Raw genomic sequence first — 14,751 nt, 5'->3', positions numbered from 1 at the left:
GTGCACCACAGGCCGTAGATAACAGGTGTGGACGACGGATTCTGACAACGAAAACTCCTCATCGCACCCCCTAGGATTTAGTGGTAAACTGACCCAGTGGACATCCCGTCAAAAACTGAACACACATCAAGCATGAAAACAGGAGTGATATTTACTCAACTGTGAAAAAATAAGCGAATCTAAACAGTGAACGCTCGAAACTTAAGATGTACAACATCGATTGAACTCCAAGAACTATGGTGTCGTTGTTGTATGGCTACGGTGTTGGGCTGCTAAGAGGATCCCATGTTCAAGTCTCCATCGTGTTCCATTTTTTTCGCAAACTTGTGAACCATCCGTCTGGTCAGTGACGTATCTATTCTCCTTTTGTAGTCTTCGCAATTGTTATATCATACCCTGGTTCTAGAATATGAGTCATGTGGCAAGAATATATTACCGTCGCGAGTAAATGTGATGAAGTGAGAGCAGGTGAGATGCTGCGTAGATCTCCTACAGGAATGAAAACAAATAAACGTGTCTTAACTGTATTACAACAAAGGAAGTCAAGAGTCAAAACTTTCGAAACAGAACGCAAGAGCCATAACATGTGGTAATTATGAAGAACAAATAGGAGGTACGTACACTCTGACAAAACTCTACCGGCGGCCGGCCGCTGCAGAGGCTAAGTCCGCGCCGATCACGACATGGGACAAAAAAACTGACCAACTCGCTAATTCTCTAAGTACGGTTATCTGCACAATCTGGCAACACTGTAGATTGCCGCACTTCCTGGAGAAAATCATGTTCCATGATAGAGGACTCGCAGCTGTTTACACCTGTGGTCTAGCTGTAGCGTTCGTTGTTTCTATTCACAATGTCTGTGGATCGAGAGCAACTGGCGTAAAATATTTTTGTAGCCTCTTCTGTCTGAATGCTGAAGACGTGAATGTAATGGTAGCGCAGATTCAACCTATTTCGCCTTCTGACACACCGATATCAAAATTTAATCCAGTAACCATTTTGCGGCAGATTTCCTGCAGACTGTCCTCCTCTGGACGCCGTGTGCGGCAAAGCTCCGGGATCCATTTGCTGGCTACCGGCAGCTGCCGTGGTGACACCAGGGGCGCTGCACTTCCCCGATCTTTATCGAAAGCGCCTGCTACTGCTCATCGTTTTTAAAACGCTTTATTATTAAATGTTGCTCCACAAAAAATTTTTACGATTTGCGTTCACACTCGAAAGCAACGGAGACAGACGCCCTGATTAGTAGGTAGGTACTGTATTACAATAATCGTCAAGAGCTGAGTATGGCCCGAAATTAATTTTATAGACTGGGACGAAATTAAACCACCTCACTACATTCCATGTATTTATAAATGCTTCTTTCCCTTTCAAAGTCAACTATTTGTGCTACTTTTGGCCAATATTCTTATGTTTTCGTCAAGCCAGAGTAAGCGTCTGTGGTATAAAGTGTATTACAGTTCTTGTTTCATTCCTTATGGTAAGTCTATGCGGTAAACTGTGTGAATACCTTGCAATGCTTGCTCTGTAGCAATGAAGGAACACTGCATATTTGGAGTTCTATGTATGGATTCATAAAGTATTTAACGTTGATCTGAAGCAATAGTTAAGGTCATCAGATTTAAACCAGAAAAATATATCGTTTTGAGGGTTCGGAGAACGGAAAGAAATTGCTAACGCCGGTGCCAGAAATCGTCTACAGTTAAATGCTATTGCAAAAATTTAGAAGAGAGGAACTATGTTAATCATCATGTGCAACAACCTCCTGACATGTTAGACCTATAAGACGAACAAAGCTCAAATTCGTATCGTTGACAATCGCTTTGAATCTTTTCGGGAACTACTTTACAGTGAAGCACCTCGGCATTTGCAAAGGAGGCGTCTGTGACATTGATATAATTTACTAAGTCGAAATTGGCATTCTTCAGATTTCGTATAAGGAATTTTTACTAGCGGTTTGCAACTCCATTAATTAAAATAGAAAATAAGAGGTTATATTCAACGAGCTTGGAACTGCAATCTTATATAGTAGTAGGATCGTAACACATAAGGAAACCACTAAGCTAACGACACACTGACGGTAGGTTTGAACATAGATCTCTCCCTTCGAGGTCCAACACCGTAATCACATAACCACGACACCGTGGCTACTCAGACTCGAGCGATGTTGCAGATTTTGAGCTTGAACTGTTCATTGTTTCTATATTGCTTCTTGTTTCTTTGTTCAGTTTATCTTTTTCCTGTTTTCATGCTTGATCTGTGTTCAGTTTTGATGGGCTATCCACTGTAATAACAACATAAATTTGGTCGTCTCCAATTAGAGGTACTGGTTGACCTAATTCGGCACCAATAAGTATTCTTATTGATGTTCCCACTCCATCTTACCACGAAATCTGAGGGGAGTTCGGTGGGTAGTCCGATGGGGAGTTCCCCTTGTGAGATGGGCTCGGGCGAATAGAAGTGCAACTGTTGAGCAACTGACCGCCGAGATGAACCAAGGTGCTACTAACGGTGTCACCTCGACGACCTGAACGGTCGCACCATGGATCCTCAGCTGCGACACCTGCGTATGGGTTCACGCACCCATGGTGAGAGCCGTTCGTCGTCGACGAAGGTTGGAATCTGAATGCCAATACCGCAACTGGAAGTCCATCGAGTGGCAACAGCAGGCGTTTTCAGATGAATTACGTCTCATGTTCCATCGGGCAGACGGCCTTTGACGCGTACGGCTTTGCAACAATCGTCGGAAGGGTCCAGGCAGGATGAGGGAGCGTTACGGTCTGGGGAAAGTTTTCGTGGCATTCCCTCGGTTACCACGTTATTCGGGAAGGCACAATGGATCAGCACAAGAATGCATCCATCTTTGGGGACCACGTCTAACCCTACATGCAGTTTGTGTTTCCTCGGCACGGTGGCATTTACCAGCAGGACAATGCAACGTGTCACGGCGCACAGCGTATGTGCGTGGTTGTAAGAGCAACAGGACGAGTTTACCGTACTTCTCTGGCCACCAAACCCCTAGGATTTAAACCCACGAGAATCTGTTGACGGCTTTGATCGGGCTGTTCGCGCCATGGATCCTCAGCCGCGACATCCAGCGCAGCTGGCGACGGAACTGGAATCGGGGTAGCTCCACATCCCTGTCAGTACCTTCCAGAACTTCCACCGACACTCTTCCTGCACGTCCTCGCTGCAGAACGTGGTTCTTTTAACAGATTGTCACATTAATGTGACTGGACCGTGTATTACAGTATCTCCATCAAAAATTTCGATATTATACAATGAAGCAGATTCGGTAGTCTACAGAGAGAGCCTACTGCGTAAATTGTAATTTTTGCATCTTTTCACAAGCTGACGAAACGAGCGTGTTTTTAGTGTGACATAACCGTCTGAAGTCAGTGAACGCACTCAAAGGCCGCTGAGGGCCGGCCAACCTCTAGATGCGGCACAGCTGATAAGCGGCCCAGGGTTACGCAGGGACTCTTTATGCTGATACTCAACGCTACAATCAGCAGCACGGTTCTAGAAAGGAGGCATAGCAATCAGAGGCGCGAGTCTGTGCTCTGACTCAGGCCGTCACTCTTATTCTGTGAAGTTTCTAGCTACAATTGAATCAAGCTATAGAGGTCCTATAAAAATACTGCTAAGTCACGTCCTGCTTTTTCGCACCGTATGAGATAGAGCTTTTCAGTGCAATGTGATTCATAAAATGAGTCCCAGAAGAATAGCAAACTTGCCTCTAACAGCCAGAACATGTGAGAATCGAATGGTGATACAACTTCAATGTAGTCACATCTATTGATGATACCCATTCGTGTAGAGTAAAAAATGGCAGCACAATATACTAACAGTGGGAGTAGGAGTGCATGCGTCTTCTGAAGATTTCCCTTTGAAGGTACCAGAACATTCCGAACAGATTATGATAGAGACTACAGAAGCCTTTCCGAGTGGCCATGAGCTGATACTGGTAGGACGTTAAGAATCAGAATGGGAAAAGATTGGTGGATTTACTGGAGCAGTATGAATTACAAGTAGAAAATACATTCTTTGTCCACAAGGAGACACACCAATTTAAATCGTATAACTATACAAGAGGCTCGTAATCAAGGATTGATTATCTAATCTCGAGCGAAAGGCGAGTTTAAAAATTCAGGATGTCAGAGTTAGAAAGAGTGGCAGATTGTGGAAGTTTGACCATCATGTGGTGGAACGTAAAATTTATATCCCCTGTACTTTCCAGCTGCTAACAGAAGAGGTCCCAACATGCTGACCTGCCAGAGATCATAAGGAATAACTTGGATAGTTTAAGAGATGAAAGTACTAAGCACTTATGCCGACAGCGACTGTCAAACAAATTCGAGAGTGCGGAAAGAACAGCAGAAGAGGAATTTGCACATATAAAGAACGCTATAGACGGAAATGAAGAACAGAAAATGAGGCACAGAAAATGAGGCACAGAAAATGAGGCACAGAAAATGAGGCACAGAAAATGAAGCACAGAAAATGAAACCAATTTGATGGAATGCAAGGCACTAAATAGAGAAGTAAAAAGAGAAGTGTTAAAAAGGAATGGCAAGGCATGGGAAGAAAGTTCTGGCATTACCGGCCATGACCTCCTCCTGTGCGGATGCACACATATTACCCGAACCCTTAAGGGACTTGGTAAGTAGTGTTGTGTAATGACAGTGTTGGGTAGGGATACTACGAATGTAGTGTGTGGACATATAAAGTGAGGATGTGGGTCTCGCAGGAGACGTGGGCGAGATAGTCCCTGCAGTGCCCTCGGTGGCTGAGATGGATAGAGTGTCTGCCTTGTAAGCAGGAGATCCCGGGTTCGAGTGTCGGTCGGGGCGCACATTTTTACCTGTCCCCCGTTGACATATATGAACGCCCGTCAGCAGCTGAAGGTATTAATATATAATTCTAATTTCGTAAATATAATTGGTGGTGCTGGGAGTGCTGAGACATGGAGAACAATCGAGTCAGTGCGAGTGTCAGCTAGTGAAAAGTTACAACAAAATAATATTAGTCGTGGTCAATGGACAGTATTTTAACGATTTAGTCCAGGAAAATCGGTCTGAATTTTCACATATATGCGAGATAAGGATGCAGAAGGTAGAACTGTGGCGTTTAGATCTAAAAGTTAGTCAACGGGCTGTAAGGAGACATAAGAAGAAGATGATGATGATGATACCAGAATATGGATCAATATATCCAGAGCTAGGTGAAGTTTGATCCACTGAAATTGTTGGAGATGCTAAGGTGGCTGTTGGAAAGAACGTGAAATGGAGAAGTAGTTAGATCGGAATGGAAAACATGTTACATAAGACCGGTGCATAACGAAGGGTCACTTAATGATCCAAATAATTAAAAGGGATTGGCAGTGATACCTTTTTTTTGAAGACTGTACTCGAAGGTACTGAAAAGTATGGTAGAGAAAGAAACAGCTCACAGGCAGGAAGAAGAACAAGGAGGATTCCGAACTGGAAGTTAGGTAATGGACGACATCTTCACAGCGAAACTAATATGTGAAAAACGCACAAATGCTGGACTTGAGACATGTTGCATTGATTGACCTAGAGAAAGCATACGATAATGTACCCACCAACAATCTCTGGGAGAAGTTGAAAGAGATAGAGTTATATCAAAGATTGCTAATGGCTGTTATGAAATTATATGAAAATGTAATTGTAGTTGTGGAAAAGGTTAAATATCTTGGGGTATTATTTAATAAAAATCCCTGTAGGTAAAACAGAGTTATAGAAAATGTGTGTGACTAAGTTTGTATTGCATAGCTAAATATAATAGAAATACAGTGCTCAGGTAAGCTACGTAATAAAGACCTATCAGAGTAGAAAACTCAAGCTTGTATCGTGTAGGCTGTCTTACTGGTAAACGTTTGGAATAATATCAGATCCTAACGTACGAAGAGACCCTTCGCAACTGTTCATCTGGTCGGTAACAGCTTTCCTTGGAACAGAGCGAAATTTTATGCACATTTAGTGCGTACGATACCATTTGCTTATGTCGGTGGCGAGCGAGAAAAAAATATGTTACATGTAGACTTCGTTTCTGCGTGCAGGGATGTCATCGTACATACCACCACCACCACCACCACCACCACCAAAGTGATCACTGCCATGACTTGTATAGACTTTGTATGATTTTTGCCAGGATCTGGATTCAATATCAAGGACGAAAAAAAAGAAAAAAAACGGAACTTGGATATGTTTCATGACGCAGAGATGGACTTTATGCTACTGTACTGATTCATGGAACTAAGAGTACAGTCTAGTGAAATCTCTTGGGTATTAATAAACTGCTTCAGCTGTATTTAGTCTTATTTTTAGATCACAACTGGTTTAATGGTACCAGAAGCCACATCTTCAGGTGATCATATAACTAAAGCATTAGAGCTGGAAAAGCTTGGAACTTTGTGCCCAAATTCGTTGTCCGTCGGTACCAAGTTCCGAGCGTTTTCATCTCTAATGTTTTAGTTTTATGTTCACCTGAATATGTGGCTTTTTGTGCCATGAAACTGGCAGCGATTTAAAAGTAAGACTAAATACAGCTGAAGCGGTTTATTAATACCCAATATGATTACTCAGAGCAGTGGTTGCCCTAACTACGAGGCTGTCTGCTACAGAAATATAGCTAGTGCGTTCTGTTTTTACAGATCCCGACCCGAATCACGAAAGGCGCTAGTCAGCACCATCCTAATGGATAGCTACATGTTCTATTTGATTGACTACCTTTCCATCTGGTAATATCCATGTTCCTCAATGAATGCGTTTATATTGAAATTTTGTGCTGTTTATCGTGAGAACATTTGGAAGAGAATTTAAAAAAAGCCTGGAATAAAATTTTAAACTGTGTGTCCGTAGTGCTCAATGTGGTAAAAGAGCTCAATTATTATAAATGTGATGAAGACGAAGAATTCACAGATGTCTACGATGCATGCCCAGGGCACCAAATCATGCAGGATAGCAAAATTGCAAAGCTCGTTACTGATGAAGCTGACGCTGCCAGCATCTCGTCAACTAGTGGTCCAGAAAATGAAGATGAAGATATATTGGCTACTGCTGAAGCATTTAGCTGTTTAGATACTGCCTTGTGATGGTCTAGAGTTCTTTAGACGAAAGTGACCAGTATCAGATATCTGTCCTGAAGAATGTGCGTGACTTGGCTGCTCGTAAGAGGTCAGCCTTGCATAGACAGCCCAAAATTTAGGATTTTTAAGCGTTAACTCTGGGCAATGTACTGTACGTGCAAAAATGCGTATGTACTAATTTTTTCGTTTCTAGACTGTACTACGTACATTCCTATTGTACTTGTCTTTGTAATAATAAAAGAAATTCTTGTTATTATAAATACATGTAGTTCTTATTGGTAAATTATTTAATTCGATTATCCTAGAACCGGTTATCAGAACACCCATGTCCCCCAATTATTACACGCTACTGTGCAGCTAACCTAAAACGAAGGGACAGAATTATCGTTTACCTTAAATGAGAGGAGTCAGTGGTGACGTAGGGCAGGTGTTGGGATGCGGAGGAACTAAACCAATATTCCAGAGCGGGTTCAAAATCACAGGTATGAGGAAACCCGCAAAGGATTCCGTACATGTTCTTCACGCTGCAGGCATTCATTCATGAACGTCAATGTCAATGTGGCGAAGTGTACTTGGTAAAACCAGAGATCAATTAGCACTCGCGTGGTCGGAGTATGAAAGATGCCTGCTACTGGAGCAACGCACCAAATTAGCTATACCTGAAATGCTGTCGATCTAACAATTTCCAAGAACCCAGGGTGCTTGTTCGACATCATGGATGCGACAGCGGAAAAATAAGAGAGGCTGTTGGAATAACTAAATATCCCAAAAGCATGGCCAGAGATAATGGCTACAAGGTGCCGATGGCTGGGCTGCCAGCGATGCCTGTCCCACAGGCAATGTGCGTTCACTGTGAAGTTGCTGAACGAAACTCCGCCCAAGATGCGGTAGGTTCGTTAATGCAGCACCAGGTTCATTTGACCAAAGATGTTATGACAGTACTATTTGCAACATGTGTTCAAATGGCTCTGAGCACTATGGGACTTAACTACTGAGGTCATCAGTCCCCTAGAACTTAGAACTACTGAAACCTAACAAACCTAAGGACATCACACACATCCATGCCCGAGGCAGGATTCGAACCTGTGACCGTAGCGGTCGCTCGGTTCCAGACTGTAGTGCCTAGAAACGCTCGGCCACACCGGCCGGCTGCAACATGTGTACCGCAAATGGCCAAAGCTGCTGATGGTTGAAACCATTTGCGCACTTCGCATTGCTCGAACGCATATTCTGTATGTTTCGTTGTTTGGTCACCTGCAGCCCTAGTTGCCAACGCAAAACTTCCTTCAACACCAGGTTAGATTCCATAGTATCGAACCGAAAATACCGTATTTTGTAGTCAAAATATTATCATCCGTCATGCTTAGATTCACTGACACATAAGATCTATCAAAATCGGATCGTTTTTGGTGCAACCTAGTGAAACGTAGGAAACGCCCCGTCGGTGTGTAAACGTGCTACCTTCTATCTTATTACATTTCCGTATTAAGCTACTTTTAAAGCTTTAAGGTACAAATCCTATGCTTTCAGCTGTATTTGCTGGCCAGAAACAGTCTGAAAAGCTTGTAAGGGTGTTCCACGGTATGTTGCAGTGAGAAATAACTTATGCAAAAAATTTGATACGTTACACCCTTTCAGACTTAATTAGCATTGAAAGCCATTCAGGCCGTCGCGTGCGCAAATTCAAGCGACCGGCCAGATAGAATTAGTGTCTGATGTTCTCATAGTGTAGATGACAGCGCAAGGGGACTACTCACTTGTTGGCTCGAGTTTGATCCTTACTGCCGTCCCATATCCTATTTTTGTATCGCTCGTTCGGTTCTGGGAAACCAGACGACACCGTATCTGGTTAACACAATGTTTTATTATATCTTGCAGGCCAATATCGGATGCCCAGTCTCTTTCAGGTAAACATGTACAAAACCTGAGAGAATACACCAAGATGATCGGAATTTCGTAAACCATCCTATAAAGCATACCGGTAATCCAGATTACAGTGCACCAGATTCACGATGGTGTAGCCCTACGTAGTACTGTTTTTCATTGTGCTTTTTGGAATGCCAGTTTTACTGGAATATTCTCTCGTGATCCATTACTTCTTATGCCATCATATTTGATCTGATAACGCCGTACATACGAGAAAATGAAAATGGTTACTTCAAATTTAGGCGCTGAGAACCACTGTAGCATATATGCATGCTCCTGATATCTGTTGATCTTACTGTGAACCGGATTTTTCAGTGCTGGACCTCTGCATTGTATATATGAACAATTATGGAAAGCTGTCTCGCCGATTTCTTTGATAATCACTTCCACAAGGGCTCAAAGCACAAATTTTCTTTTCTGTAGGAACACTCACTGGCTACACTGACGCCCATTTCTTCTTAAAAGCTGGAAGTTCTTGTAGGACTGCCCCACCATGATTTCATATCCCATGGTTCCTGCATTACAGTGTGTAAAGTTGATGATGGGGATTTCGGAACCTTTAAGACTTTTACTGATCTCCCTACCACAGCAAAAGTTGATGTTCGTTGTAACGCTGTACATTTCAGAAATTTTGAAATGATGAAGTTTTCAACAGGTTACCGTAAACCATTGTTTAAAGTAAGATTCTTCGTTAGAGTCGTAGGCGGCCACCGCTTTCTTCGAGTCACAACCAGGGAGAGCACAGTTTGTTATTGCTGCACAATCTGTATATGCCTTGCAAAATCTAGTGTCCGAATGTATAGATGGAAGGTAAATACCGACCTTGAAATACGAATTAAACCAAACTACTAGTTAAAACTGGAAACACAGACTTAACAAAACTACTAGCCTGCATGCCTGAAGTGAGAAGACAGTTTTATCTGAAACTGAAGTCAGAGAGTGTGCTTAATGAAAATCGTGATAACGAGGGCCATGAAGTGTTGGGATAGTTTATAATTGTGTGTGTGTGTGTGTGTGTGTGATGCATTTAGTACTATCTTTCTTTATGTTATGATTGTAGTTTCTCATTAATTACAAATTACACAGCAGTCCAAAATACCCTATTACCACTAGCCTGTATCTCAAAATTTCATGGATGAACATTAATCATAATAATAATAATAATAATAATAATAATCCTAAACATTAATTAAAATTTCATAACGTGAGCACATGATTTTTCATAGGAAATATAGAATGTCGAGACTTTGTGAAATACCAAGTCAAACCTATGAAACTGGTGGTTTACCTACAAATTAGATTTTCACAAACATCTGTTTTCTTCAAAACTAGGTATCTGTGTTTTAGGCCCTTTTAGTTCTCAGTGCCTCAACTGAATAAACAGTTGAAGCTAGGCAATGGTGTGGAATGAAATAAAATATTTCAGATATATAGACCGCCTCAGAGGAAAAGAGTAGGTCGTTTTAGTTTATCAGTGAACCCAGGCATGGGAAAAAAATAAGGTTTGTGGAAGCACAATCTATTTTTGGAAAAAGAAAGGAAAAACTTCAAACTTTTGCAACACGACTAATAGTTGCTTTGCTAATAATGTCTAAAACAAATCAGAGAATTAAATAAGCGTCTATAATATAATATTACTTCAGTTTAACGCGGCGTGGATATGGTTTAAATCACTTGACAACTGCTAGTCACAGACGTCTGATTTGTTTCCATTTCGTTGGAGAGTTGCCTCATTATAGTACATTTAGCTCTACGGTCTTTGCTCTTTAGAATCGTCAGAAGAAATTCCTCTGATAGGCCTGAGCGTCCATTACCCATCGCTCGAACAGCATTTGGCCACAGAGAATCGACTGTATCTGGGAGAATCACGCAGAGCTGCTTGAGTAATCTCCACGAGACACATGTTTACGTTTCGCGATTTCTATGTTTCCTTTTCTCACCTCGCGCGCACATCTCTCACCAAATGAAAACATAACATTTCCGTGATATAGCTAGCAAGTGAATTAAAATATATTCACATGACCACGGAAGACGAAAACATTATGTTATTGTGTATATCTCTTTCTCGGCACGTTATCCGGAGAGATAGGACGAATTCTCCGCAAACGCTAAGTGAAGACAGTCTTCCTCCAACGAGTTAAAACATAGACTCTGCTTGGTAGCGTCGAAGACATCTGTCAGTGTGGCAAGACAAATACTTCAGACAGTGCATGATTGAGATCGTTGCCAGCGGCACATCAGAGACGAAAACATCCAAACAAGTCGACAGTTGTGAAAAATTGCGTATTTAAATTACACGGAATGGATTACGACCATACTAAGGTTCTGACACAGACGTCTAACTTCTCAGACTGTCATTACATAATCTATAGAGATTCGGGTAAGGGAACCGAAGATCAATCAATAAATGCATCCTTAATAAGTCCTGGGAACCTAGAATTAGTCTAATTAAGAAGAGTAAGATACATCACCATGAAAAGGCTTCGGGGGCAGGTAGAGGAATAACGGAGGTGCCGCCAGCACGCGTACCTGGACAAGGGAGGAGGAGATAGATGGCGATGGCGGGGGAGGGGGTGGGGAGACGGGGGGGGGGGGGGGGGCGCCGCACCGGCTTCCTCATGAAGAGGTGGCCCATGAAGACAAAGCGGACGCCCCGCCCCAATTTTCAAGCAGGGGAAGCGGGCCGCGCCGCCGCGAAGACGACGACAGTGGGTTCCGCGAAACGTTGCGGAAAGCCAGCGACGACGCCGTTGCCGCGCTCAAATCCGCCATGGCGGAGGAGAGGGCGGAACTGGACGAGATGCGTCACGAGGTGACAGCTCAAGGTATCCCTGCACCTCGCATGATACCTGAAGAGGTGCCGACCCCCCCCCCCCCCCCCAGTACGGGGGTAGACGCGGAAACCCACGACTGTCTCCCTGGCCGACGCGGAAATGCAGGCTGCTGGGGAGGTGGTCATGGAGCCGGGAACATCCGTCGACTGCAAGAAGACGACCCCCTTGGAAACGGTGGTCCCTTCTGCCTCTGCAGATACGTAGACCGCGGAAGAGACGCCCATGGAGACCGACGGAGAAGACGACCTTCTCAATCTCTTGACTGAGACCCAACTGGTAAGGGTCCCATACAGACGAGGAATACTCTAAGACTGGACGAGAGAGAGAGAGAGAGAGAGAGAGAGAGAGCGCTACATATTGTTGCTTAATAGCACTGCACATAATTGTGAGTGTTCTTATTGGTGTGATGCATGTATAAATTTTCATTGCACTATGAAACTGTCACCTATCACGCCATCTGTCGTATCATATTACATACACCGCATACTTCAGGTTGTGCATAACTTCTCGGAAAGAGATCTGGCGAACTAAAAGAGAAACAGCAATACAGGCAACATTGCTCCGTTCTGCTAGAACAACGTACGTATTCGTGTTTGCTGGAGGTATTTTATGACTATTGCATATGTGCAAGTGTAGCATTCGTGATGTGCGAGACTAAAAAAAAGTAGCCTGAGTCGTAACTGTAAACAGAAATATATTGAAGGTAACGCATTTAGACACCGACGTCGCATTTCCGGTGTTTTTCTGTATCCTGTTACACAAAAATCGACGCACCTTTGATAGATATTTGAGGCATCAGTGTATCTAAGCACGGCATTTTTTTAGTTCGCAAATTGTGATAACAAACCCACCGAACACAGAATTTTAGTTTTGGGACTATGGAATTCAACACGGCATTAAAATAAATTTGGGGTTGACAACTAGCGTTACAGGTGACCAAGCAACGAAACAGGCGGGGCTTGCGTTCGGGCAGTGCGAAAAACTCGAGAGGCTAGAAAAATGTTCATCGCAGCGTGAGCACAGCTTTGGCCGCTGCAGGAAAAGAACCTGTTATAAAAGAAGCCACAAGAGGAATATCAAACGTCATCGCCGTGCTCCAGGAAAACGCTGCCTCTAGGTGCAAGCTGCCGATTTGCTGTTGCTGCCCGTCATCTGTTAGAGTAGCACACGCAGTGTCCAGTCGTGCAGCTTCCTCTCCAAAGTATCCTGACGTCGAACTGTCCAGTCATATGCCGAATGTGACGTCGTATGTCACCTGACAAACGAAAGATTGTATTGCGATGAGCATCCCATGGATCCACCAGTTCAATCAGCCCTGAAGAAGACCGCTGTGAAGAGGGTCGAAACGTCGGTTGTCTAGTTGTTTTAGCGTTTTAAATGACGCAGCCTAACACAAAAACATTTTAATCAAAATGATGGAATCGGTTTGCGTATAATTTTATTCTCCATTACCGGTTTTCTTGTCACATGCGAGTATCATAGATAATTATTGCCCTGGTGGCAACACATCAGCTGATCTATCTGAATGTATTTTCACTGTGTCCCCAGTGGGAGATGTCTGCGTTTGATTAGAAGGGAACCTACAAGACAGGGGGATCTATTATGAAGTAAGAACATCAGGCTTTTCAAGAAAAACCAAACTTCAAATAGGGAAGACACGACAAAACCACAGGAAGAAAAAAACATAACGAATGCAGGAGTAGTGGGGGGGTGGGGGGGTGGGGGGGAAGTGAGTAGAGGGAAATTTAGAGTAAGGGGAAAGAGACAGTTGAAATGTCGCAATCCTCAGCTCGGTAACGGAAAACAGAAAGACGGCGCCGTACAAAACTTTGTTGAGCCTAGCACTGACGGTCAGCAACAGTGTTGCCCGGAGAACTTACCGTCCCCATGAGGGCAGCGAACGCCAGCAGGACGTACGCAGCGAGTGCCATGGCGGAAGGCGACCGTGCGACTGGCGGAAGCACAACAGCTGGAGCAGCGGCATGGTGGCCTGGCCGGTCCCCTCTCTCTCTCGGCACGGCCCTGGGGCCCAGTCTGCGAGGTTCCCTGGGTGGGGCGGCTGCTGGTCGGCCTCACACACACCTCACCTGTTTCACAATACTAGTACGCTCACACACCAACTTCCTCGTGAGCCGGCGGGAGGACGATATACGCTGGTGAGAAAAAACATTTTGAGCACTGTCCACAGCGTGTCTGGATGACGCGTGGTGGCGCTGAGGTCATATGAAGTGGTGATGGAAGTACATTAAGCGGAGCAGACACGAATGTGAAATCATTCTAGTGTCGACAGGGTTGGCTAATTGGGAAATCCACTGATATACGCGACTTTGACAAAGGGCAGGTTGCCAGCAAATGGTGGCTGGGAACGAGCGTATCGGAAATTGCGAACCTGATTGCAGAAAGTGGTGATATGAGGCCCGCCCGCTCTGTGGAGCAGGATGACGGCTATCTGTGGCAGATTTAACGACAGATAACAATGCTGGTGCAGGCGAAAAATTTCGTAGAACACCGCTTAGCGCACATTCTGAACATGGAGTTCTACAATAGATGACCCCTACTTTCGCCATATTGACCCACCAACATCGTCAGTTATGATTGCTGTGGGCACAGGATCATCAAGATTGGACCATGGATCAGTGGAAACATGTCGCTTGGTCGGATGAATCGCATTTCTTGCTACACCAGGTCGATGCTTGTATCATATGTGCTATCATCCAGGCGTGTGTGTTCACAAAATATGCTCCGTGCCACCAGTGGAGGCAGCATTACTCTATGGGTGACATTCGCCTGGCTTCCATGAGACCTGTGATAGTCGACGGCGCCATGCTAGCTGTGGACTCGGACTGCGTGGCATTGTGGACCAGCTGCGTATCTTCGTGC

At 44.0% G+C, this 14,751-nt stretch overlaps 1 protein-coding gene across 1 annotated transcript in view; it reads right to left on the bottom strand.

Moving 5' to 3' along the window:
• Positions 1-13,856, bottom strand: part of LOC124777607 (esterase FE4-like) — a 143,518-nt gene extending 129,662 nt beyond the window's left edge. Inside the window, exon 1 of the mRNA XM_047253068.1 lies at positions 13,752-13,856. Coding sequence (XP_047109024.1) covers positions 13,752-13,802 — 51 coding nt within the window. The 5' untranslated portion in view covers positions 13,803-13,856. The remainder of the gene's footprint in view (positions 1-13,751) is intronic.
• Positions 13,857-14,751: the final 895 nt, after the last annotated feature.

This window comes from Schistocerca piceifrons, chromosome 2 (genome assembly GCF_021461385.2).
Source record: "Schistocerca piceifrons isolate TAMUIC-IGC-003096 chromosome 2, iqSchPice1.1, whole genome shotgun sequence".
NCBI lineage: Eukaryota > Metazoa > Arthropoda > Insecta > Orthoptera > Acrididae > Schistocerca > Schistocerca piceifrons.
The sequence above is the reverse complement of the archived record's forward strand: the minus strand, read 5'-3'. Positions and strand labels throughout refer to the sequence as shown.